This window comes from Leguminivora glycinivorella, chromosome 1 (genome assembly GCF_023078275.1).
Source record: "Leguminivora glycinivorella isolate SPB_JAAS2020 chromosome 1, LegGlyc_1.1, whole genome shotgun sequence".
NCBI lineage: Eukaryota > Metazoa > Arthropoda > Insecta > Lepidoptera > Tortricidae > Leguminivora > Leguminivora glycinivorella.
In genome coordinates, this window is record NC_062971.1 from 8056718 (window position 1) to 8082029 (window position 25312).

Genomic DNA, 25312 nt, shown 5'->3' on the forward strand with positions numbered 1-25312 from the left:
GTTATAAATTATTTACAACTTTTGGAATAATATTATCCTTAGATTCGAATAAAAAGTTATTAAATATAAAGTCCGGTTATGTAAGTTCATAATATTCAAAAATGTAAAAGAAAAAGTATAACATTTTTTTTCTCATACTCTAGTATTTTTCTTCCTTCATTCTTATACATGTTTCTGTATATAGTTAGAAGCAGTTACAATTTTTATACATACTTAATACATTTTGACATTTTAAAAGCTAGGTAACAAACTCCCTAAACAATAACAAAAATCCTTAACCTATCATCACCTTGTGTTGATGTGGCTGTGATTTAATTCACAATACTTATTTAATTTTAAACATTAATTTTCTAATTATACTTAGGAAAAGTTTTCATCATCATTCTTAGCTATAAATGTGTAGTTATTAATAAAGTATTATCCAAGTCATCGACCAGTAACAAATTAAATATTATGCATATTTGACACACACACTGAGAGAAATTTGCATTGTGAATTTAACAAGTTCGACTTGTTGCGGTTTATCCGTTTGAATCAGCCAAACGTATGTTTAAAACAATATGTGTCAGGTTGTTTTTATAAAATCGACTTGTTGATTCAAATATATTGCCGATTCAAATGACAAGTAGCTTGTTGTTTGAACCAAAGAGCACGTAGGCGCTATTTTAACCAAAAAACTTGTTGAACGAACATGAAAACTGGTTGTATTTTCTCTCAGTGCAGTATTAAATTACAAAATTAAATTTGGTATTTATACATGCTTGTATAGAATGAGCAGTCGATAAGGTTTGGGTACCCTAAATGAGCCTTAACCCCTGGAACGCCGATGTTAAAAATGTGCTACTGAATTAATAATCTTTGATCTGTTTATCAAAGTGCAAATTGTCTGTGACGGATACGGGACAAGGCATTCGAGGGGTTAATGTCTAACATTCGACGCTTTCCACAAACTGGCCGCAAAGCATGGTCTTTCATGGTTGACGACCGGTCTGGCTCAGTCGGTAGTGACCCTGTCTGCTGAGCGGCGGTCCTGGGTTCGAATCCCGGTAAGGGCATTTATTTGTGTGATGAGCACAGATATTTGTTCCTGAGTCATGGATGTTTTCTATGTATATAAGTATGTATTTATCTATTTAAGTATGTATATCGTCGCTTAGCACCCATAGTACAAGCTATGCTTAGTTTGGGGATAAGTTGATCTGTGTAAGATGTCCCCAATATTTATTTTATTTATTTATTTATTTATTTATTTATTCACACATTGCGAATGAGTCCGTGGTCATCGGACTACATCTAGGAACCTTCCAATAGGCCTTCGTCACAGCTCCGCCGCTTGCCGAGCTGGTGGCACAGCTGTGGGGACCCCACGATGTCGCCGAGGAACACGCTCAGCAGGTAGAAGTCCTTCGCTTGGTCGGACGAACGCTTGTAGTGGCTGTGGAGGAGAAAAAACTTTATTTGAGAGAAGACCGCAGCCAAATAGCACTAGACCCTACTCATAGTGTTGTGTTCCTGCCGGTGAGTAAGGCTGCCAGAGCTCAACGAGGGTACGGTATGCTGATGACGGGAGGACTTACGGAACTAACTTGTTCCGTCTATTGTCCTTTGAGTCGTCGGCAACCCAAACCCTCCTTAGAGCTTGTACACTCCTTCTTGCTGTGTACTTAAACACAGCAAAAGGGAATGTCCAAGTTTCTAATGGGGTGGCAACGCGCATGTGACACTGTTTGAGTTGCAGGCGTCCATAGGTTACGGTGACCGCTTTATATCAGGCGGGCCGTATGCTTGTTTGCCACCGACGTAGTATAAAAAAAAAAGTTTACTTTATACGACTTATCGACAAAAGTTATCGGTAAGGTTGAGAAAATAAAAAGTGAGTGAACTGAAAAAAGCATGATCTACTCAAATTATAATGTCAACTTTAATTACAAGTTGGATTCAATCAGTTTATCAATTCATTTTTTTACAGTTTTTAGAAACTTATGTGGAAAAAGTATAAGTTAGGTTATTTTACGGGACTTCAAAAAGTTTATTGTTGGGGTTGAAGAATTATTGCGGTTGAAAAGCCGATACCCGATACCAAATTCAAACAAGGCCGCCGGCCGGTTCAATAGTCATTTGTTATACAAGGGGGCAAAGTTGTATTTTAACGCCGAGTGTGGAATTGAAAAACGATCAAGTGAAAGGATTGTATAGTTGAACCACGAGCGAAGCGAGTGGTTCGAGAATAGAATCCTAAACTTGCGAGTGTTTTAATACACGAGAAGTAAAATACATAATTTGCACCCGCGTGTAATACAAAACTTTTCCCCTCACTATAGCGAGGAAACTACAACGCAAAAAATGCGTTTATCACTGCTTCCAGTACTTCCACAGGTGGTAAATCATCTTTATTACTAGATTCATCTACTTTTATAAATTTTAAAGCAGTTAATTTGACTTTATTCAATGTCAAATTACTTTACCCACTAGTGGATAAAATCCGTTTTTGCCGCTGGTATTAAAGGACAAAACACGTGTTTCCAAGCTAGTGAGGGAAAAATTATATATCGTCAACTTTAATTAATGAGCAAAGTGAAATAAAACCGCAAGTTGGGCAAGTTGTTTGTAATCAATTTATCAATTAAGTACATACTTTTTTTTTATAATATTTTCTTGTATAAAAAGTTTATATATACAATAGGTACTATTACTTACTTATAACTATACCTTTTGAATGACAAGTCAAAATACTTTCACGAATAATACTAATTCACGAAGCAAGGCTACGTTGAAAATTGAATACCACATACTTAGGTATTTTATCATTGCATTATAGTAAATTATTATTATCATTGCATTATAGTTAATTTCTAGTATGTAAAGCTGAAAGTATGAAAGCTTGCTTCTGATGTTACGCGAAGCGTGGAAATAATTATTTAATATTTTCACGATTTCATCAGGAAGGCACACAGTCATGAGCACGTATGCCCGAGATTGCTCACATTCCGACCTAATAATCGCATCCCAGCGTCGCTTGCAAATGTTCTAATATGGGGAAATGGGGTGAAATAATCGTTTTAGGCTGGAGACAAATCACGCGAAATCTTTTTATATGAATAGGAATTTGGGATAGAACATTAGTAGACATTATGTAAAGGTTTACAAACATGTAAACCCTTATTAGTCTGGTTTAGGGCCAGTTGCATCAACCACATTTGACAGACACATCATCGTCACGCAGCTGAGGTCTATGGAACTCCCCATACAATAAAATTTAACGAATGCTTTAACGGTGACAAACGGTTTGGTGCAACCGGCCCTTAACGTAACAAAAGTCACAAAATAGCCTTTCAAAAATAATTATTTGTTTTGATTTATCAACTACTATCGGATGAACCCTTTAGTGAAAAAATACTTCATACATACCATTCACTGTTCTTTGACCACACTAACCAATATTTGACCAACACTAACCAACGTGCATAGTTACAGGGTAATTTAAATAAAAGCTTGTTAAAATGAATAAAGGAAAACAGGAACGTTTTCATACAGAACATTAATCAGCCCAAGTGTCCAGATAACAGCCACTTTTTTAACCTCGTAGATACGCGAACTAAAAACAGTAATGTAACTTAGCACAAAATGTGCAACATCTGGTATTGTACAGACTGAGATAAACAAACAGTATAACAGACTTATCCAAGAGTGAACCAAGTGGCGCTTAGTTAGAGTCGTCTATGTGAAGCAGTGAACAGTGAAAGTGGCTGGCGGATTATTGCATAAGACTCGCCACAAATGCAGTTCAACTAGCCGAGCTGTGCTGGGCTGGGATCGGATTGGTTTGCTCATCTCATGTAAGAACGCAACACTGAACTGGGTATGTGGGTGCAAAAGTAGGTCGTACACATACGTATGACGGTACAACGGCTATCGTTTACTTTTATTTTAATTTTATTGGCTTCGCTGTAATACTGAAGGGTCTTCATAAAATAGAAGGATCTGATAAAATTAAACGACGATTGTTGCCAGCTGTATAATGTCACCTGTGCTGTGGCGTCATACCTAAACGTGTGCATTTAAACCAGTAAATAAAATATGTAAAAAAAAATATTGAAAAAATATTTAGGATCATGATATTAGGAACAACATGATGTAGTTAAGAAATTTATGTTCCAATCAACTAAATATATGGAACAATACATAGACGTACACAGAGACGTCAAACATATATTTTTAATTTTTATTTTGTTACAAAAGGACAAAATCAAAACAAAATAAGTTCTTTCGGTCTTTAGAGGCTAAAATAAATACGACGAGTAATAATCAATGCCACATTTAGGTACGCTAAATTAATTTGAATTATCATTTCTTAATTACTTAAATTGAAGGTTAATTTGGTTGTTTTCGATTGTGCAATACAGAGTGGGGCCTGTAACAAAGGCGAAGAATTGAACTGTAGGCTATTCTCCTTATACTGATCAACATTTGTTCAGTGACTTTTAAAAATTATGAAGTCTTTAAATTTTTAATTTTTCATACAAAATAAATATTAGCTTCAATGTACGCCATTATTGTTGTCATTGACGTTGTCTGTCACACGTTAGACTTAACAGAATTCGCAATATATTACCTCTTAGAAAAAACTTTCAAGGGTAATAAAAATCAAAATACAAGTTATTTTTAAAAGTCGCCGAACAAATGTTGATCAGTATAAGGAGAATAGCCTAGAGTTCAATTCTTCGCCTTTGTTACAGGCCCCACTCTGTATTTCAAATAACCAATCGATTAGGCTAAACTCAACAAACAGGAATTTTGATGTGCTAAGCCTGACGGTAGCGGCTGAGGCTAAGTCAAGGTAGTTTAAAAATACGGGTAAAATATATAGGTATTTTCATATTATATTTACCTATCTTTTATAGCTGTTGTAAGTGTTCTGACTTCCAAAAATTTCACTGCGGAACCCAGTTCTCAAAAATTGACAATTATAAGTTAGTTCGACAATAAGATGTTTAGCAAATCACATTTATTATCTCACGCAGTCCCAAATTCAATATAAGTCATTTGAAATAGACCTGCGCAAACATGATAGTACTCCCAAAAACACGCATACTGTGTATTTTGTGTAGAAAACAGAAGTTCTATATAAGTAACTAAATATTATTCGTAACCTTTATAAAGTTTGCAAAAGTCCATAATGAGTTATTTCTTTACAAACAATAATAACCGGTTTAATCTGCGAATCAGGAAGTTTCCTAATTAGGAGTTTCTTTTTGTTAGTCAGGCGAGATTCCACGAACCTTGGGGCGATTTCACAACGCTAAAGCCCTGTAATCGTTACTAGTGTTTAGCATGACTGCTCGTGATTCACATGTCATGGCCATGCTACTATGTTGAGGTGACCAAAATTAACAAGGACTTTGTAAATATGTACTTTACTTCGACCTTGGTTTCATGACCTTGATTCATTTATCAATTTAAAAAAGTTCACCGACTGGTAAAGGCTCTTTTGATTTTTCGGACACGGATGAAAAAGTTGCTTTTTCATACAAATTTAAATTTGATGACCTTAGCTGGCTGGCAAAATTTACCTTTAATTGATGGTTTTCAACCATAAATGTTTAGTAACTGATGGAATGCATTTAGTTTGATGTTTAACAGTAAGTATTTTCTTCATGTTGGTGTGGTGAACAATTTTGTGTTCCATTCGGTGACAAATTAGTTGAACCCGCGTACCTTGCAACCCTCAAAATTCCACTTTATGCAGCTCGTGGTTAAATATTGGAATTGTTCGCTTACTCGGGTATCAATATTGGCACCAGCGGTTAAACAACTTTGCCCCTTATAAAACAAAAAATGATTTTATTAAAAAAGCATATGCAAAAATAGACGATGATTATTATTATAGGGACCCGTATTTTATCGCATATGCAGGCCCAATTCACTTGTATCATCATTACATAACCAAGGTCGCCATAATGTTTTCCGAACGCGTAGCGTTGCAGCTTGCAGCCAAGCCAACGACAGTGCGTGGCTCGCGATGACCCGCGTTGCGTAGCGTTACGTCGGCGACCCACTTGAGATAGGGCTGTCACTGATTTGTTACTCGTCTAGTCTGTCTAGAATATTCCATACCTAATTAGAACATGAACGTGTTATTAAGTGGTAAGGTAACATTTCCAACTTCAGTATCGTTAGTAAGTGGGACATTGACGAAGCTGATGCATGACGTGTTGTTGAATGCATTAGCGTGTTGAGTGGTTTGACGCAGTTTGCTGTTGCGTAACGTTACGTAGATGTCGTATTTACAATATTATAGGGCTTTCATTATCGTTTTGTTTGGTACCTAGCTTGCCCACTTAAGGGTTATAAATCATAATAATTCAAAACTGTCTAAAACGTGTATAAGCATTCAAAGAGCTAATTTAATTTATAACTTTTTATGTCATAAAAACGAACATATTATAATATACGTTTTTTGCTTTTGCCCATTATATTTTTATTTTGACTCATCATACGATCGCTTCATTCCTAGGGTACCCTCTACCATTTTTACAAAGTGCATCATTTTTCCTACTTAAAACCATGTAATTTTGAAAAGAATTAAATTTTCATTTAGCTCCACGCTCGTCCGCGCTAACTAATAGAATTACCAGCGATCGACAACCCTACAGCCTCGAGTTCACTGGACACACTTTGCTGCATTCTTTAACGAACGGCAATTTAGCCAGTCGCTGGCCTGGATACTCGGTCCGGCTCGGACATGGCATTGAAATGCCCAATTTGCATGCCGTTTGGTAATTCTCAGCGTGGTGCATAAAACAGCCGGGTCAAGGACGGACGCTTGGGGAAATTGTATACAACCTATGAAACATTAATAAATCGTAGTAGGCTATTTTATGATGATGATGATTTTATCCTGTTGTTCATCAGGGACATAGGGCTCTCAGGAAGGATTTCCACTGTTCCCGGTCCGACGCGGCCTCCTCCAGGCTCCAGTAGGCTATTTACTAAATTTAATTTTCATTCCGCTAGACCTGAAGAAAATCATTGTCTTTCAATTAAACTAGTGAGTACCTATGTAACTGCCTCTTACACGGTTACTAGATATTATTTTTTAATAAAAATACCTTTTATAAAAATAAATAAAATAAAATAAAATAAAATAAAATATCTTTATTTCAGACCAAAGTCCATACAGTGAGCAAATACATTTTTAAAAAATTTATAAAGTCAACGCATAGTTTTATATTTTTTTAATAACGGCAATAGAATCGATAATGAAAAATCAGTTCGGAGGCCACATGGTGGCCATGTCTAAAGGTGAAGAACTTACTTTCCAACCTCTTCAACGTAAAAGCACACTTATTGTATGTCAAGGACAGCTGCTGTGACTTATTATTATGATGCAACGGTAGATTCTTTATAATTATTTAGCATTGATGACTATTCAATTAAATCATTTGCCACCAAGTTATGACAAGTCATTTCATACCCACTTAGGACATACTAATATGATTAGTTTACTATTGGCTATGTACATATTTTAACAATGATTTAAGATACAGTGTCTATTTATAGACTTCGGTTTTAGTTATTGGATTTTTATTTTTATTCGTCCGAAATAAAAAAAAAATATTTTTATTTATTTATTACGTTTTTTTTATTTAAACTTCCCAGGAGTTCCCAGAGCATTAGGTACATTATTTCGTTCGCTCGAACACACATGCGCATGCGCCGAATTCGCCCACGATGTACTTCAAATTATAATTTCAAACATTTACGATTAAAAAATAGTTGTTCATCCGAAGACGTCCGGCTAATCCATTTGCAGTTTAGGATTCCGTTGAGCACGCGCTGCTTAAATGCGCACACACTCACTCAAACACGCACGCGCGCGCGCCTAATCCGCCCACGACGTACTTTAAATGATGATGTCAAACATTTACAATTCAGAATAAAAGATGGTATTTCACCTGAATACGTCTGGCCAGTCCATCTGGGTTTAGGATTGCGCTGCGCACGCGCCGCGTAATGCGCGCACACGCGCTCGAAGACGCACGCGCGCGCGCCGAATTCGCCCACGATGTACTTCTCCACCTCGGCCGCGTCGAACGGGTCGGTGTCCGCGGCTAGCTGGCGTCGGCTGCGCGAGCGGTATGTGGCTGAAACGATGAACACAACCATTTAGAGCATGTGTTGAATGAAGCGAAGGGATGTTTTCCCTTCTATTAAATGTATTAAAGTTTCAATTGAACCCATAGTTGGTTTGAGAAACTTTCAAAGAAAAACGTCAATTTCAACACTGAAATCCGATACATATATCCAAATCTAGCTAGTCAAGAGCATTAGTTTGACTAAGATACCTAAATTGAAATCGGCTAAGAATAAAACATTATTCGATTTTTTAAAGTTAATTTTGAGTTAAGTAGCTTCAGTGTGTGCGATTTTGATAAACTTAAAAATAATTCTGTGATTTCGAAACCAATGCTGCTACCGTGCACAGTAACTCAAAAATCATAAGAACAAAAAGTAAAAAATCGCCCTTCTAAGTCACAAGTATAAATAATAATCAGTATAAATATTTAGTAACCGATGAAAATTACTATTTAAACGGAACAAATTTGAAAATCTGAATAACAATGAAATAATCTGTCTCGGACCGTTTAGATTTTTTGGCTAATTGTTATTGATCTTGAGTACCACAGCTTTTTTGAGCCATATTGAAAGAGGCCGTTTTTAGTAATTTTTGATTGGCTCTAGCGTCTTTTAAAATAAAAATAGCAAAAAAATCAAAACGGTCCGACACAGATAAAAATAATAATAATCTGTGTTGAAAAAATCATTGCTCTATCTTCAAAAACCAGGGAGGAAATAGTCGAGAGAGTTTGTATAGAGAATTGACCTGTCTCGTATCGTCTTAATCTAACCTCTTACGTTTCAAGAACGATGTGGTATAAGTGACTAGTAAAATCGTGAAAGTTGAATATAAACATTACGTTTACATTATAAACATAATGTCTTGAAATGTCTGATTGACAAAAAAAAATAACACCCAAAACAAATACATGTAGAAGAATTTATCCAGGAAAGAACATTACAACTTATAAGTAAGACAATTTTCAACGAAGATAAGTTGAAATGAAATGAGTAGTGTATTTTCAAAAAAGGTTACTTCTCTATGAAAACCATACATAAATAAGCCCTTTTTTTCAATTCAAAATATCTTTATTCATGTAGGCCTAGTTACAAGCTCTTATGAATAGTTCATTACATATATATTATGATCTTAATCTAACCTAATTATCAGAGCAATTTATTGTTGTAAATTATTGTTCATAATAATATTGAGTCTATAATATACAATTTCATATAAAAATAATCGTTAAACAAAAAATATATAATTAGGTATATGTATATATAAAAATACATGTCTAGAATATTTCTAGGAAAAATCCAATGTCCAAAAAAATACAATATTAATTTCATCAACAATAATAATAATAAAAAACGTAAAAATAAGAACCCATTTCGAATAACAATTAATCCCACGTTGTTTTATCATTCATGTAGTCTTGTGTTGTATAATAAGCTTTGGAAATGAGTACACGCTTTACATGATTCTTAAATTTATTAATTGACAAGTCAGTAATATGATTCGGAAGTTTATTATAAAATCGAACACAATTACCCATGAATGATTTTTTAATTTTACAGAGCCGTGTGAAGGGCACCGCGAGTTTATGTTTATTTCTAGTATTTATATTATGTACATCACAGTTTTTCTTAAAATTACAAATGTTTTTATGTACATACATAATATTCTCATAAATATATTGACAATGCACTGTCATTATATTAATGTCCTTAAATTTATCTCTAAGTGAGTCTCTATGGTTCATTTTATATATTGCTCGAATAGCCCTCTTCTGCAGAATAAATATGGTATTTATCTCTGAAGCACTGCCCCAAAGTAAAATACCATATGACATAATGCTGTGAAAGTAACTAAAATAAACTAATCGAGCTGTTTTCACGTCTGTTAACTGACGGATCTTGCTCACTGCAAAAGCTGCAGAACTAAGTCTATTCGAGAGGTTAACAATATGGGGACCCCACTGAAGTTTAGAATCTAAAGTTATACCAAGAAAAACTGTACTATCTACCAGTTCTAATTCCTCATCCTTCACCCCTTTTGAAAGTACAACGGTCAAATGACCTCAGCTTATCAAAATCGTTTTCTGCCTTGTTGAGCTTTGCCGGGTAGGCTAATTAAAACTTCACCGTCCCTGTCTGAGACTGTTAAGTCCTCTTAAGCTCTATCGAAAACTGTGACTTTGGTGGTAGATTCGTTATTTTAATTTACAATTTCATTATTACCTATAGACGGATATTATTTTCCATCGTTACCATCCATCTTAACGGCTTTAATTTGTTTGGCTTCTTTCTGTAAACTTATTTTCTTAATGAAATACCCAAGATATTACATATTTGTTTCATCTTGTATTGCTGTTGATACCCCAAATAAAAAAAAAAAACATGAACAGAGCAGGGAATATCAAATCAAAACCAATTAATACTAAACATCTAAAGAATGACGACATTGACGACGGCTTCTGGTTTATTTTATCTCAAATTCCTGTGTTCCGTAATTGGAAATCTATTCAAGTTGTAATGTAATAGGCAAAACCGCTGTTACACAATTTGATCTGCCATCTACCATTTCTTGAGATTATCTGACAAACTTGCATTTCCGTTAATTCGAGTATTTATCTACCTGTCTGTTTCCTGAGCCACACATTTCTTGTTTTTGAAATATTGACTAGCAGTTCCAATTCTTTCAATGCACTTTCGGTAAACAGATATGTGCGTTTATAAAATAAAAATTGTTTCTGTATCTAATATCTACATTCTAATACATGTGGTATTGTGTATCAACTACGTATCAGCTTACTTACATATTCAAAAGGTGTTTAAGTGCATGTTTTTGTACGTACCTAAAAATACATACATACATATAATCACGCCTGTATCCCATAAAGGGGTAGTCAGAGCACATGAACTAATAAGTTTCAGTGCCACTCTTGGCAAAAAGGAGTTGAAGGAAATCTAAATTGTGACATTGCCTCTCGCCTACGCCACAATTTAACCCATATCCCACAGTCGACTTCTACGATACCCATGGGAAGAAGGGGGCAATTCTTAATCCTTCACCACACATAAGTGTTATATTATGCATATATTGCGTATACCTATAAATAGGTATTTATGTAAATATTTCACAACTTTGTGATGATGCATCGTTGTGCAAAGTCTTGTTTTTAATTGCATTATGAAATAGAGTAGTAAAATATCCATAATTTTAATCTAAAACTACGTTGTAAATGGTATTAGATACCGTTTTATGAACTTGAAAAAAAAATAAACACTTATTAATTTCAGAACAGATCATTATTATTTTAAATCTATATTAGTTGTATTTAAATCCGAAAAGTAATTTAGCGTCAATTTGTTTTATTATTATCATAAATTTGGCTTCGCTTTGTTCTCACCACTCAAGCTAAATGGAAGCCTGTTAAATAAGAAAATGAGTTTAATAGTTTTAATCTCTATCAGGCGAGTTTACAGCGGAGGTCGCCGGAAACTTGGCTATGAATTATGGCTCTAGTGTTTTATCGCCTCTCAAATCATCTTCAAACAGCCTTTGAAAAACGTGGCAGATAGCTAGTAAAAAAGAATGCCCTATTTTAAATACTAATTAATTATTAAAACTAATCTATCTTAATAATACGTTTTAATATTTTACTGTGTGCTAGTTTTTAAGTCCTAGTCTGTAAGTGCTTACATTGCTGTGCCCCAACGGGGTTTATGCTGGAACCTAAATATGTATTATAAAAGCTTGTAAAACCCATAAAAGCAATAAATCAAATAAATGAATTATGAATTATGAATTAATATAAGTTGGTAATAAGTTTTTCGCCACACCAACTGATAAAGATCAATTTCGCTATTCGAAAACGGATAGCAAAATTGTATTTTATCCACAAGAGTACAAAGTAATTTCATACAAATTTTAACTTGATGTCTTTAGCTGGCTGGTAGAATTTACTTATAAATGACGATCGTGAATCATACTAATATTATAAATGGGAAAGTGTGTGTGTCTGTTTGTTTGTCCGTCTTTCACGGCAAAACGGAGCGACGAATTGACGTGATTTGTTAAGTGGAGATAGTTGAAGGGATGGAGAGTGACATAGGCTACTTTTTGTCTCTTTCTATCGCGAGCGAAGCCGCGGGCAAAAGCTAGTTTTGCATATATTTGATGAAATTGATTCAATTTGATTTTATTATTATTTAATCGTATTCGTATGGCATAAATAGGTTCACAGGTATAGAGTCATAAAAAGTATGTCACAAAATTGATGTCCAAGGTTCTCAGCCATTGAGCTGCGTCAGGAGTGATTCAATTTGATGTTTTACAGTTAGTATTTTGTTCGTGTTGGTGTGGTGAATAATATTGTGTTTCAGTCGGTGGCAAAGTTTGTTTAAACTACATGCCAACCCTTGCAACGCTCAAGATTCTACTTTTTGAATCACTCGCACTCACTATTACGCTCGCGGTTCAATATTGGAATTTTCGCTTGCTCGGGTATCAATAGTGGCACGTGCGTTAACAATAACTTTGCCCCTTGTAAAACAAATAACTATTATTGAAACCAACTAAAGACGGTTAAACACATAAATGTAACGTTTCTCAGCGTAACTACGAGTAGGTAGGTACTAAGTAGTCTAAGTACCCATATGAATCTTACAAACTACCTACTGCTTACTTATAAATTTTAGTCATTTTTACTATTTTTGCTTGTAAGTACCTTTTTTTTTGATAATTACATCGTACGAATATGAATTTCCTTTTGAAATGTGTCTCTTAATAATTCAGCTAAATACAAACATGTGCCTACATTATAGCAGCAGGATTCGAAGCTGAATTGCAATTCACGAATACGTAGTCAAATTTACATGCACTAATTATTATGCACATATAAGTTATTATGGCTTGCATTGCATAAGACTAGGTAATAATGATAAGGTTGGTATGTTATGCTATCTCGATTTGTTTGTATACATACTTTGCGACTTACATAAACGAATACAATAGGTACACGAGTAACTTAATAAGTAGTATTGCATATCGACACATAATAATATCGCCACTGAAAAAAAAACTCGTACTTATCTTCTTCTGTCAATGAAAAGAGCCGTAGTAAATAAATAAATAAATAAATAGTATAGGACATTCTTACACAGTTTAACTGAGGCCCACGGTAAGCTCAAGAAGGCTTGTGTTGTGGGTACTCAGACAACGATATGTTATATATATATTAGGAACAAATATCTGTGCTCATCACACAAATAACTGCCCTTACCGGGATTCGAACCCGGGACCGCGGCGCAGCAGGCAGGGTCACTACCGACTGCGCCAGACCGGTCGTCAATTATGTATGGGGGATGCATATTGTAGGGTTACTGCGTTTCAACTTTGAGTAGCAGTTTTTCAAAGTAGTGACGATTTATGTTCCTCTATACGAGTAATAATAACTTATGTCTGTTCACAAAGCTATAATACCAGTACCGCAAACCACACTGGTAATTAGATCGTTATCGGATTTGTCACTCTTCAAATCGATATAATTTACTTGTTACTGACCATTTCTTCCCAATAAACCATTTCAACATTATACCTGTAAGTAAGTACTACATTTGTACTCGTAAAATCGACTTGAAAGATTTTTCTTACTATTGAGTACCTACGTGCATTACAAATGTTGATACATGTATTTTAAAGGTGATAATTTTTACTGTCTCGTCTTAGCTTTAGTATAATAAATAATTAGTGCACTAGCGTGCATGGGTGTTGCTTATTTTATATAATTTAAAATGTTATAAATGTCTCACCCCCTAAAATTATTCTCTGTCACTAAAACACGTTGGTAATATTTTTTTCTGAATTTTCCGTTACATTTTAGAAGTCGCTGCTACACATTGAAAATTTAGATTTATCATACAAACTGAAAGTCTCAATGCATTGTATGTGCAGTACTATGAATGCCATTAGGAATGGGTTATACAAGTCCTTGATTGTGATCACTGATCAAACCAGTGTGTCTGGTTGTAGACGCTGTGGTTTATGTCTGAGTAATGAGGCGTCTGACACGTACTATCAGTTGATATATAGGTATCTGTGGTCCGTAATGCCAGTACGATTATTATCGACGTTTATTTATTGACTGTATTGTTTATCCTATCCCAATAATTACTTACTAAAATATGTCATATACATGGAATAAAATCCCAAGGCCTCCAAATGTCGCGAGCTTTGTATAAGACATTTATTTCGATTTATAGTTTAATAGCGTGTCTACTTAAAATAATAGTGTGTCTTCTTCAAATAAAATAAAAAATATTTTCTATAGTAAATTGTTGTGTTCTTAAACTGCAAATAATTATTGTTTTGAAGCTTGCAAAATCCTTCAAAAAGTACTGAGACATTTTTCTTAGGCAACTATTTAAATGAGCACCAAAAAAAGTTTTGGTACCCCAACCATTGCGACCAAAAAAAGTAGTTGAGCACCAAAATAATGTTACTTAAAATTATACAACTGCCACCAGTTTTAGTAAACCGTTTACATTAAATAGTAAAGTAGCACCAAAAATAGTAAATGAGCACCAGATTTTGAGCCCCAAATTAATGCACTTTTGTAACCTAAATAAATAATGCTTTACCAAAAAATATGCATATAGGTATATTACCAAATATAATAACACCAAATTTAGTAGCTCCTCACGATAAACCCCCTGCACACCGCACCTCATGCACAGCGCTTTTGACCAGTCTCATGAGACAGCGAAGCGATCCATAAACAGACGAACTGCTCCTAAAAAGTGGGTTAGGTTAGGTTAGAACTGCGACCAGCATACAAACGAACTGCTACCAAAAAGTGGGTTAGGTTATTAGGTTAGAACTGCGACCCCTACACAGAAGAACTGCTACTAAAAAGTGGGTTAGGTTAGGTTAGAACTGCGACCTCTACACAGACGAACTGCTACCAAAAAGTGGGTTAGGTTAGGTTAGAATTGCGACCCCTACACAGACGAACTGCTACGAAAAAGTGGGTTAGGTTAGATTAGAACTGCGATCCATACACAGACGAACTGCTACCAAAAAGTGGGTTAGGTTAGGTTAGAACTGTGACCCACACACAGACGAACTGCTACCAAAAAGTCGGTTAGGTTAGGTTAGAACTTCGACCGGACAAAGACAAACTGCTACCAAAAAGTGGGTTAGGTTAGGTTAGAACTGTGACCCCTACACAGACGAACTGCTACCAAAAACTGGGTTAGGTTAGGTCAGAACTGCGACCCCTACACAGGCGAACTGCAACAAAAAGTGGGTTAGGTTAGGTTAGAATTGCGACCCCCACACAGACGAACTGCTACCAAAAAGTGGGTTAGGTTAGGTTAGAACTGCGACCCCTACACAGACGAACTGCTACCAAAACCTGGGTTGGGTTAGGTTAGAACTGCGACCCCTACACAGACGAACTGCTACCAAAAAGTGGGTTAGGTTAGGTTAGAACTGCGACCCCCACACTGACGAACTGCTACCAAAAAGTGGGTTAGGTTTAGGTTAGGTTAGAACTGCGACCCCTACTCAGATGAACTGCTACCAAAAACTGGGTTAGGTTAGAACTGCGACCCCTACACAGACGAACTGCTACCAAAAAGTGGGTTAGGTTAGAACTGCGACCCCCACACAGACGAACTGCTACCAAAAAGTAGGTTAGGTTATGTTTGAACTGCGACCCATACACAGACGAACTGCTACCAAAAAGTGGGTTAGGTTAGTTTAGAACTGCGACCCGTATACAGACGAACTGCTACAATAAGTGGGATTGGTTAGGTTAGAACTGCGACCCCCCCCCCCCACACAGACTACTTTTAGGCCAATAGTATTTGAGTATCATGGTTTGACAACGATTATTTTGGGTGTTATGTACTTTAATAGCACGGCAAAATCTTACAATTTTGGTTTCCATTTACATTAAAATGGTGTTTTAATGTTGGTGATCATTTTACAATTTTTGGGTAATTAGTTATTATTTCTTTAACAAAAGTTACAATATTTGGTTATCAATTTTCATTAAATTGGTACACTGATTTTGGTGCTCATTTACTAAAATTGGTGCTAGAATGGATTTTATTTGGTGTGAAATGTTACTAAATTAGGTGCTCAGTTAAACATAAGCCTTTTTCTTACGCTAACCAAAATCCTCGGACACTATAGGTGGACTGGTGGATTCTCAGAAATTGAGACCCAAAAATTAGTGACTATTTTTAACAAAAAGTTAACTCGCTGTCACTTTTGTGACGACAATTAAGCATGAAATCTGTATAAAATTAAACTTTTTCACCTTCTAAATGTAGATTGTAGTAGCTTATAGTTTATGTAATTAATTCAAAAACAAAATTTTATTGAAATCACAAAACTGACAACGAGTTAACTTTTTGTCAACAACTGTCACTAATGTTGGGTCCCAAGTTCTGAAAATGCCCAGATATCTACTTACTTTAAATAGGTATGTTTGTTTCGCGTGTTTGCAAATAAATCAACTATTATCGTTGTATTACATGCCCATTATTTTCTTACATATGACCTTCAACGTTGAAATCGTGCCAAATAATTATAATTATTGTATATTACGAGTACATAAGTTACGTAGCATACGTAAATAAATATAATAGCAAAAATACCTAGATTCATCTAGTTTCAATAACTTCCATAAGGCATGTGTGGTAAACATGGAAAGTAAGGTCATTCGCACACATATTAATAAATGCCCATACCAGGCTTCGAATCCGACAATTCCGACATCACCTGCTTCAAAATGACGATTACTACACTACTGACAGTATTGTACTGACCAGCTGTCGTATTCAAATCGTGTTTTTCAGATGCGACTTGGATGTGTCTACCATATGACACTGTTCGGTCAATGGCATATGTCACGTTTCTTCTAACAAAAACGTTGAAACCTTCTTTCGGCATAAAAATGCATGGGTGTTTTTTTCGAAAGCTAGAATGAACTTAGAAGTACGAATATGAGTAAGAATGTTACTCAATTTTAATAAGCAGTTACTTTAAAACGACTTTAAAGATAATTGGAATCGTTACAACGCGCGAGCTCAATTCTTTACCCATTCAATGAAACATGAAACTAAAAGTAAACTTGCGGTAGTTAAATGAAACTGAAAGTATGGCAACGGCGCATGTAGTTTGTGTACAAATCATACTACTTCCTACATTATTTGGTGCTGTCCACGAGCTGTCGAATAATCTTCTAAGATATATCGGTTTTTACAGCTATAATTCCAATCCTATAATCTAGTATTTTGTAAGGTCATCTGGTCTGGTACCTGCTATCTATAATAGTGGCATATTCTGATTGTAATAACATGTTATAAAATTTGTTACAGGTTTGTTATGGATAGAATGTGTAACTGACAGAAATTACATTTTCTTGAACCTTTTGACACTGCTAACAGTTGTATCAGTGTTAAGATAATAGCTGACTGTTCATAATTTTGTTTTTTGCTTTGTATAATAGCATACATTTACCTAGAGCCTAACTTATTCTTATTACCATATTTACTGTACCAACCTGGACTTAGAGAGTATGAAAGTTTCTTCAAAAAGTTTGTGAGTCGCACACTCAAGATGATGACCGGGAAACCCACTAACTGCACCGGCAGTTCAAACGCCGCGTCTTGGCTGTTTACATCACCGCAACAACTCAACAATATCACCAGTAGACTAGTCGTGTATAATATTTTACTCCACTCCATTGCAGACTAGTATTAAATCAAAAACTAAAATACAACTAAGTTAAAAGAAGACGTTAACTGCTAATTTGTAGTCAACAGTTTCACAACACTTCTAATGTCTATTGTCAAAGCGTCACATGCAATAACAGAACTCACGAAAGTTTTTGAATTTCAATAAAGAGCGTTCGAAATTTGAATTTTCGCGCGCCCGCGAAAGAGGTCCCGTTGTAACCCTTTTCTATGTTCGCGCGTGAAAGCCGGTGCAGTGTGCCAAACTAGCTCGTAGTACGGCTCGGATTGTACTGGAATACGTGACAGCGTAACACCTTTCCCGCCGGTCTTTATGTTGGTCAATCGAACTCTTATGTCATAATGCCGGTTGATCCCCATTACCGCTGCGTTTCGTAAAAAATATTGTAAATAAACTGCGTGCTCTACTCTACTCTGTTAAGCAAGTCTTTTAGTTTGCAAAAGTTTGTTTTATGTCTTCCTAGTAACTTTAGCAAAAAAATGTCTTTGCTATATATTATATATGTTTTATTTGTTTATACAATACGGATCAAAGTCTTACCTGGATTTAAGGCGTAAGACAGTTTCTTAACGAAATTAGTAAGTCTCACGGCCAAAATAATAAATGGGAATCCCACTAATTGCACCGGCAACTCAAATCCCGCTTCTTGTCCAGAACCTTCAAGAACGAATTGGAACACTAAAAATGAGATCACTGTCCAAACGTACCACAATTTAATCAATTCCATCTTTTTCAAATGTGAATATGATCCGAAAGTGTCACAAACTGTCACAGAAATTAAAATTTTATTTTAAAATTCGAACATTGACACTGCATATCACGATAGTCTCTTGTTTCCATCTGAAAAATTTAGCACACACGGTTTAGCAACACACCGACCTTAGCTTAGAATCTACGTGGTACTGGCCGCCAGACCGACAAGGCATAAAATTTCGAAACACAGTGATTACCATTTAGAGGGCTATTATTTAATCACCTGTCGTGACACAAGGTTAAATGTTTATATATTTAAAATGTTGAATTACGTGTCTGCGCGCAAGCTGTCATAGAGATCACTGCGCTTAGCTGAGAAGCATCATAGTTCGTGTATCTCCCCGCTTACTTCCCTAATTACCTGTGTGAGTAACATGTAATTATTCGGCATTTGAAACTTTGCTTAATTGTTTTGTTATCCGTTGACTAAACAAGAAACTGACCTGCACAACACGGAATGGTTAATCCCCATCCCATCCCATGTCGGCAGACTTATACTCTTATTTTGAATTAGCCGGAATTATTGTAAACAAAAGTGTGGCCGGTGCCAGGGGCGGCTCACTCCGCGATTCTATCGCCGCGCTACAAGTACATGCTGGCGGCCGCGAGTTCGCGGCCTAATCAGGGGTGGCGCGAGTTCTCACGGAACGCACGTTCGCACTTTCTATTGTTACTTTACGTCTCGAGTTTTTTATAAAGTTTTATATGCGATGTCCGCGTGTGAATGGCTAATGGTGCTTAGATAAATAGACATCATGAATAAAATAGGACAATCTTACACAGATCTACTATTGATTAAGTCCCACGGAAAAGTTCACTGAGGCTTGTGATGTTGGGACTTAAACAAAAATATATACCCAAGACTGGAATATAATAGCATAACATTTCATCTGAAGTATTAATTCGTTTTAATCCATAGGCAACCCTATCGTCCGACGCTGCGCACGTGCGGCTCGTTTCTTTGTTAGAATTTTGTAGGCATTTAAAAGGCGGCATTTCGTGAACATCAAAGCAGTGGGCCTTCTGTACTTGTACTATTATATATTCTGTGCCGGTGCTATAAAAAATTTGCACCATTCGAGGTATTAAAATTGCCGATATTTTACAGGTTTATTAAAAATCTTTACATATTCCATTACACAAATAATGACCCGAAAATTTTAAACTATTTATTTATTTATTTTGAAAAAAAAAAAAAAAACAACTTAAACGAAAAATAAATTTAAAAACACTAAACGTTTTGGTATATTTATTGAAATTAAAAAGCCGTTTTTGTCGGGTAGTTTGTTTATTGCACTGGTATCACTGTGGAAATGTACCTGGGCGACCAAGTAGCGGGCCGCTAAACATTATTTTTTAGCAACTTTTGAGACTAGGTGGCAGTGATTTTTAATTACTAATTAAAACCGTCTTCTTCAAATGCGATGGTGATAATAAGGTAGTTATAAATTTAATTATTGGTTTTGTAAGTATCTGATATGACAGGACTTCGTCTATTTTGGACCGATTTTTATATTGACTTGCATTGGATCATAACATAATATAACAGTCATTGTGTTCGATCACTTCACGATTTTAAGTATGTAATAGAGTGATCGTTAATAACTGGTTAATAGTAATTTGATTTTTTCTCGTCCCTTACTTTGAGAACCCCTGACTTGAGCTACACGTGTTACTTTGACAGTGACAGCAGTTTGTTTACGTTTATTCCGTTCAATTCGTAATGGGACTATAGGTGGGTAATTAAGATTTAAAAGTGATTAAAATTGTGCACATAGCCATTCTTCATGTAAGCATATTCTGGTGTATTGAGGTTACTAGAACCATTTATTATAACTCAATTTACTTAATGATGAGCTTCACCAATAGTTCGATCGAGCGATTCCGGCCAACGTTCGGCTCGCATTGCACTGGCTATGTAGCAATTATTAGGGTTGATACAACTTGACATCCCTTTGCGTGCGCTACCACAGGTTCGATAATTACCTACGTGATTTTTGACAACCCTAAATATTCAAAAGAGATAGTGTTATTAGAAAGAGACAAAACGATACAACCCTGAATTAATGTCAAACATTGATTTTGTGAGAAGTGTCCTTTCTATACGTAATTCTGTGGTAGCACAGTGGCCAGCAACAGCATAATCTTATGCTCAAGGTCATATTGTTTCGTAAAGTACTAGGGGTAAATAACAATTTAAAGTACAATCTTACGTCTTGAATAAGAATGTACCCAAAGTAAATTGAATTGTCAGGAACCTTTGCCCTAGAATAAAAATTGTTTTAAAAAGGATCATAATTGGACCATTAGGGACCTCTGCCGGCGTTTTAGGGCCATGTACGAAGTTAAGGAACTCGCCTGCGACGTAAATGCCCTATTAAAAAGATCTTTCCTGTGTTCAAGAGAATCTAATTACTTACACGTTCTAAATTCTCGGGTTCGATATTTTGAAACAAGAGGAAAATGTAATAAACTTATTGTTAATAAGATACGAATAATATTTTTGTAGGTACATGTAATTTTATATTGTGATATGCATAGGATAGAATATAGTTACATTCAAATTTTGAGTCATACCAAGCCAAATTAGCATCGATTTCCCCAAACTTTCCCCTCCAAATGTTATTACGAACGTCAGGCTTCGAAAAAATATAATATAACATTTACTTAATCCTCGCACAGGCGGGACTATCAAACCAGTTGCCAATTTAACTTGGCAGACTCTAGTCTAGAACATAACTGAAAAAAAAATTAAAATTTAACCTCTGTCCTAAGCCAGATCTGACGGAAAACCAACTATTCGATAAATATGAAACCTTTTATTAACATCTGCATACGAAGCCAGCGCACTACCATGGGACTACGTCTTGACAAAGGTCATTTTTACGACTGTTCTACTTCGACAGTTTGGCTTCGTTAAATTTATACATTCTATAATGAAACCCTTTAAGTAATGTAATTTCTGTTGTCACTTGTCACGAATAAATGATTTCTATTTTTATTTAAGAACAATTTATCAAAAATTGACATATGGTAATGGATGAACATATGAAAGCGGGGCCGATGCCATTTCAATTCGGTCATATTTTATACAGTATGGAATTTGAGTAATATGGCATTACTTCGGACGGTTCATAAATATTCATCGTTCTAAAAATAAACGTTTAATCTCAGTTTCTTTAAAGCATTAATTATCTAACATTTAAACATTGCATGTTAGTGAACAAGTATAGCCTCTATTTAAAATTGCAAACGGGACTTAATCGCGTATTAAAACATAGTAATACGCGATTAAGTCCCGTTTGCAATTTTAAATATGTGTAAAAATCGTGAAAGTTTAAATAAGTATAGCCTCTATAGGTTCATCAGTTAAGAAATATGATAAAATGATTAAATACCTACGTGAAAAGCGTACTAACTCAAGCAATCATTTAAGATATATTTTTGACTTATGTAATTCCAGTCTGTCCCTTATGTTATTAATTGATGATTATTTATATGTAAACACATAAAAATGTTAGACCTACCGATGAACTGATTGTTTAAACTTTATAATATACCTACAACATATAAGGGTCAATCGGTTAAATCAGTAAAAAATCACTGCTCTATTCTTACATTCTGACCACAGAAAGCTTTTCAATCAACTCAAGTTATACAATATATACACAAACATGACTGTGACGTGTCTCAAATCAAGTAATGGGATTAAATTGCAGGAAATAAACGTAGCTTTTGTGTCACGTCACGTAGCTTTTGATTTATATGGGTCGAGGGCCGTGACGTCACCACAGGCTGAGACAAGAATAGCTGACACTACACATAAGATGGCAGTCTTTGTTGTGAACTGAATAAAAATAAGTTGTGTACATAACGTAGCCATTCTTGGAAATAAGTACTGTTCCATTTTGCTTGGGTGCAACACTCCTTAATGTTTACTAATTATTCTAGGGACACGGACATTTATTTATATTACTTTTCCGGAAGCTAACGCTCGGCTATGGACATAACAGTCTGTATTGTTATAAAAAAGGGGTAGCTCAAACAGCGAAGAGGGTTACAAAAGATTTGCGTTGAGCAGACCATTATTGCGGCGCGTCATGGATTTGTTACAACCCGATTATGCCTCTTCAGCCGGGGCACACTTGGGGCTCACAAATTCTCACGACTTGGACTCTTCAGCCGATGGCAGCGGGGCACACTTGGGCCACTCGTTACACATACTCATTCTAGGAACACGAGCGTTAATTTATTTTAGTTTTCCTGAAGCAACACCTCGGTGTGCGATGGACATAAACTGTCCATATTGTTTGGAATATAAAAAGGGGCAAAATAAACAGCGCAGAGGGAGTTACAAAGGCTTGGCGGTGAGCAGGTCATTACGGGCGTTATGGGCTTGTTACAACCAGATTACTTCAGCCGGCACACTTGGGGCACACAAAATCTCACAACTAGACAGTGCATCGATTGAACAAAGATTCGTTTATAGGTAAGGTACCAATTGTGCCAACTTGTAGACAACAGACTTTTTCGTATAATTCCGATGACATGCTGTACGACCGCATGTTTAATGATAGATTTAATAATATCATTTACGTATTTAAAATCGTAAAAAACTAAGATCGAGCTAGTACGTAGACAAGTATCGTCTTTGAATAGAGTTTTGTTTCTTATCAAAAAAAAAGACGTAAAGTTTAAGGCACATTGCCTTCAGGACCTACCTATTATTTTTTCCATCCTGTATATAGGTAAGTTGCATTAGGGTAATTCGGAATTACCAGAGCATTTCTATCATTCGGAATTACCCTAATGCACCTTAATATTTTTTTGTTTTAATTTTGTTTTTTTCCTGTTATATGTGTTTTTATTTTTGTGCAATAAAGTGTATTACTACTACTACTAATAAACGTGTTGTTAAGAACTAACAAACAATAACACCAAGTCGATAATATACATGTTTATTTAGTTATTTGGTCTAAATAATGTTCGGGTTCTGTTTAAATAGTTAAAGAGCATTTCGTTATAACGGATTATTTAAAAGTTTCCGGCCGTCTGCAATCGAAAGATAATTTGCTAGTAAGGACTCCTGCAAGCCTCACAAGTACTACACTTGGATGCATATTTCAGCTCTTAAGCCAAGGGAAGAAGATCTAGAATCGCGTAAGAATGAAATGTGTGAAATAGGAGACTTAAAGCCAAGTTAGATTAGAACTGTGATTAGTTCCCGTTTAAAAATTGCTCCGCAAATATAGAGCTTGAGGTTTGAAATGGATGTCTCTGTGATTAAATAGTATATTACGATACAAGTGCGTAAAAAAGGGAGTTCGAAACGAGTGGCGATAAATTAAAACACGACCGAAGGGAGTGTTTTAAATCGACACTAGTTCCGAATTTCCTTTTTTACGCATTATTTTTTTACGCAACTTCGGAGGGTCATCTGTACTGAAAAACGTCGTACTATACACGTGCGAAAAGGAAATACGTCACTCGTGTCAATTTAAAACACTCCCTTCGGTCGTGTTTTAAATCTGTCGCCACTCGTTTTGAACTCCCTTTTTTACGCACTTGTATCGTAATGTACTATCAGCTGCAAAAGTGGATGGCGAATTTATCAATGAATTCATTCATAATTTCTCCATGCACTTTTGCAGCTGATAGTACTATTCGTTGGGGAACTGAAATCTTTGGTGGACAAGTTCCCATCAGGCGACTCGTCAGCTGTTTGCTGATTAAGTGATTACTCCATAAACGAGAAACTTCAAAGAGTAGGTATGAGGGCATTTCTATTTGACATTGTAGGTAGCAAAGGTTTAATTATTTGGACGTTAAGTCTAATTCTATTACTGAAATATAAATAATACCTATCTAGTATTTTTAGTACTTAGTCTAAATATATTTAGCCATTTAATTTTGTTCTAACTGAAATAATAATCGTTATGTTATATGGACATGGTTGAATTATTTGGTCGTGTTACACGAACACCCGTAAATTCTGAATAAAACATGTAAATATTTACCAATACTCCTACACTATTAGTTACTTAATACATAAATATATTGGTTTACCTACCTAGAAATTATAAAATTATAGATACATAAACAGTACCTATAATTATAATTTTGTATAAATATTAATTAGGTACATAATACATAACAAAATTATGATATTTATTTACTTTGCTGTTAAAACAAAAGCAATGCAATTTTTTATTTTAAAACATATTACATAACCGATATAGAAAACTCACCCGCATAACTGGACAAAAACACTGCGCACAACAGAAACAAGATGCTATACTTTACACACATTTTATTTCAATGCAATTAACAGAAAGTTTAATAATTAAGTTTTCTTTTCCTAGTGGCCAGTGACCACGATGGCAGCTTGTCCGTGAATGCCAAGTGGTGAAACGAGTCGAACTGCCAAATATTATCAACGTGAAACCAAGTAATTGAATGTTATGGTTGTGCGGCTTTCTGATGGTAATGGGCAGTTTATGCTCGGGGTTATTTGATAATTGAAACCAAAAAACTTTAGCGGTCCTCTTAAAAACAACTTCTAGATTTAGATTATACCTATTTGTGTAACCTTTATGAACATGTTTACAACAATTCATACCATCAATGAAATAAACATATTCTGAATTGCAAACATAAAATTAAGTA

The 25312-nt window shown here is 35.3% G+C and overlaps 1 protein-coding gene across 3 annotated transcripts; it reads right to left on the bottom strand.

The window, feature by feature from the left end:
• Positions 1–1142: 1142 nt before the first annotated feature.
• LOC125230603 lies at positions 1143–25031 on the bottom strand. Of its 3 annotated transcripts, none has more exons than XM_048135831.1 (3): positions 24895–25031; positions 7956–8144; positions 1143–1435 (listed from the first exon to the last, which is right to left on the bottom strand). In XM_048135831.1, the coding sequence occupies exons 1-3, from the start codon at positions 24953–24955 to the stop codon at positions 1389–1391; spliced, it is 297 nt and encodes a 98-aa protein (XP_047991788.1). In that variant the 5' UTR covers positions 24956–25031; the 3' UTR covers positions 1143–1388. The 3 variants fall into 3 exon arrangements, with proteins under 3 accessions (XP_047991788.1, XP_047991773.1, XP_047991780.1); XM_048135816.1 differs by lacking the exon at positions 24895–25031 and adding an exon at positions 18434–18867; XM_048135823.1 differs by lacking the exon at positions 24895–25031 and adding an exon at positions 17700–18135.
• Positions 25032–25312: the final 281 nt, after the last annotated feature.

Bases quoted from the DNA above. Each gene is read 5' to 3' on its own strand.
- LOC125230603 (XM_048135816.1), bottom strand. From the start codon at position 18,620: ATGGAATTGATTAAATTGTGGTACGTTTGGACAGTGATCTCATTTTTA. The intron at 8,145-18,433 runs GTAAGACTTTGA...TCATCGTTTCAG, and splicing joins GTCTTACGCCTTAAATCCAG to CCACATACCGCTCGCGCAGC. The intron at 1,436-7,955 runs GTGAAATACCAT...TCTCCTCCACAG, and splicing joins GACTGGCCAGACGTATTCAG to CCACTACAAGCGTTCGTCCG.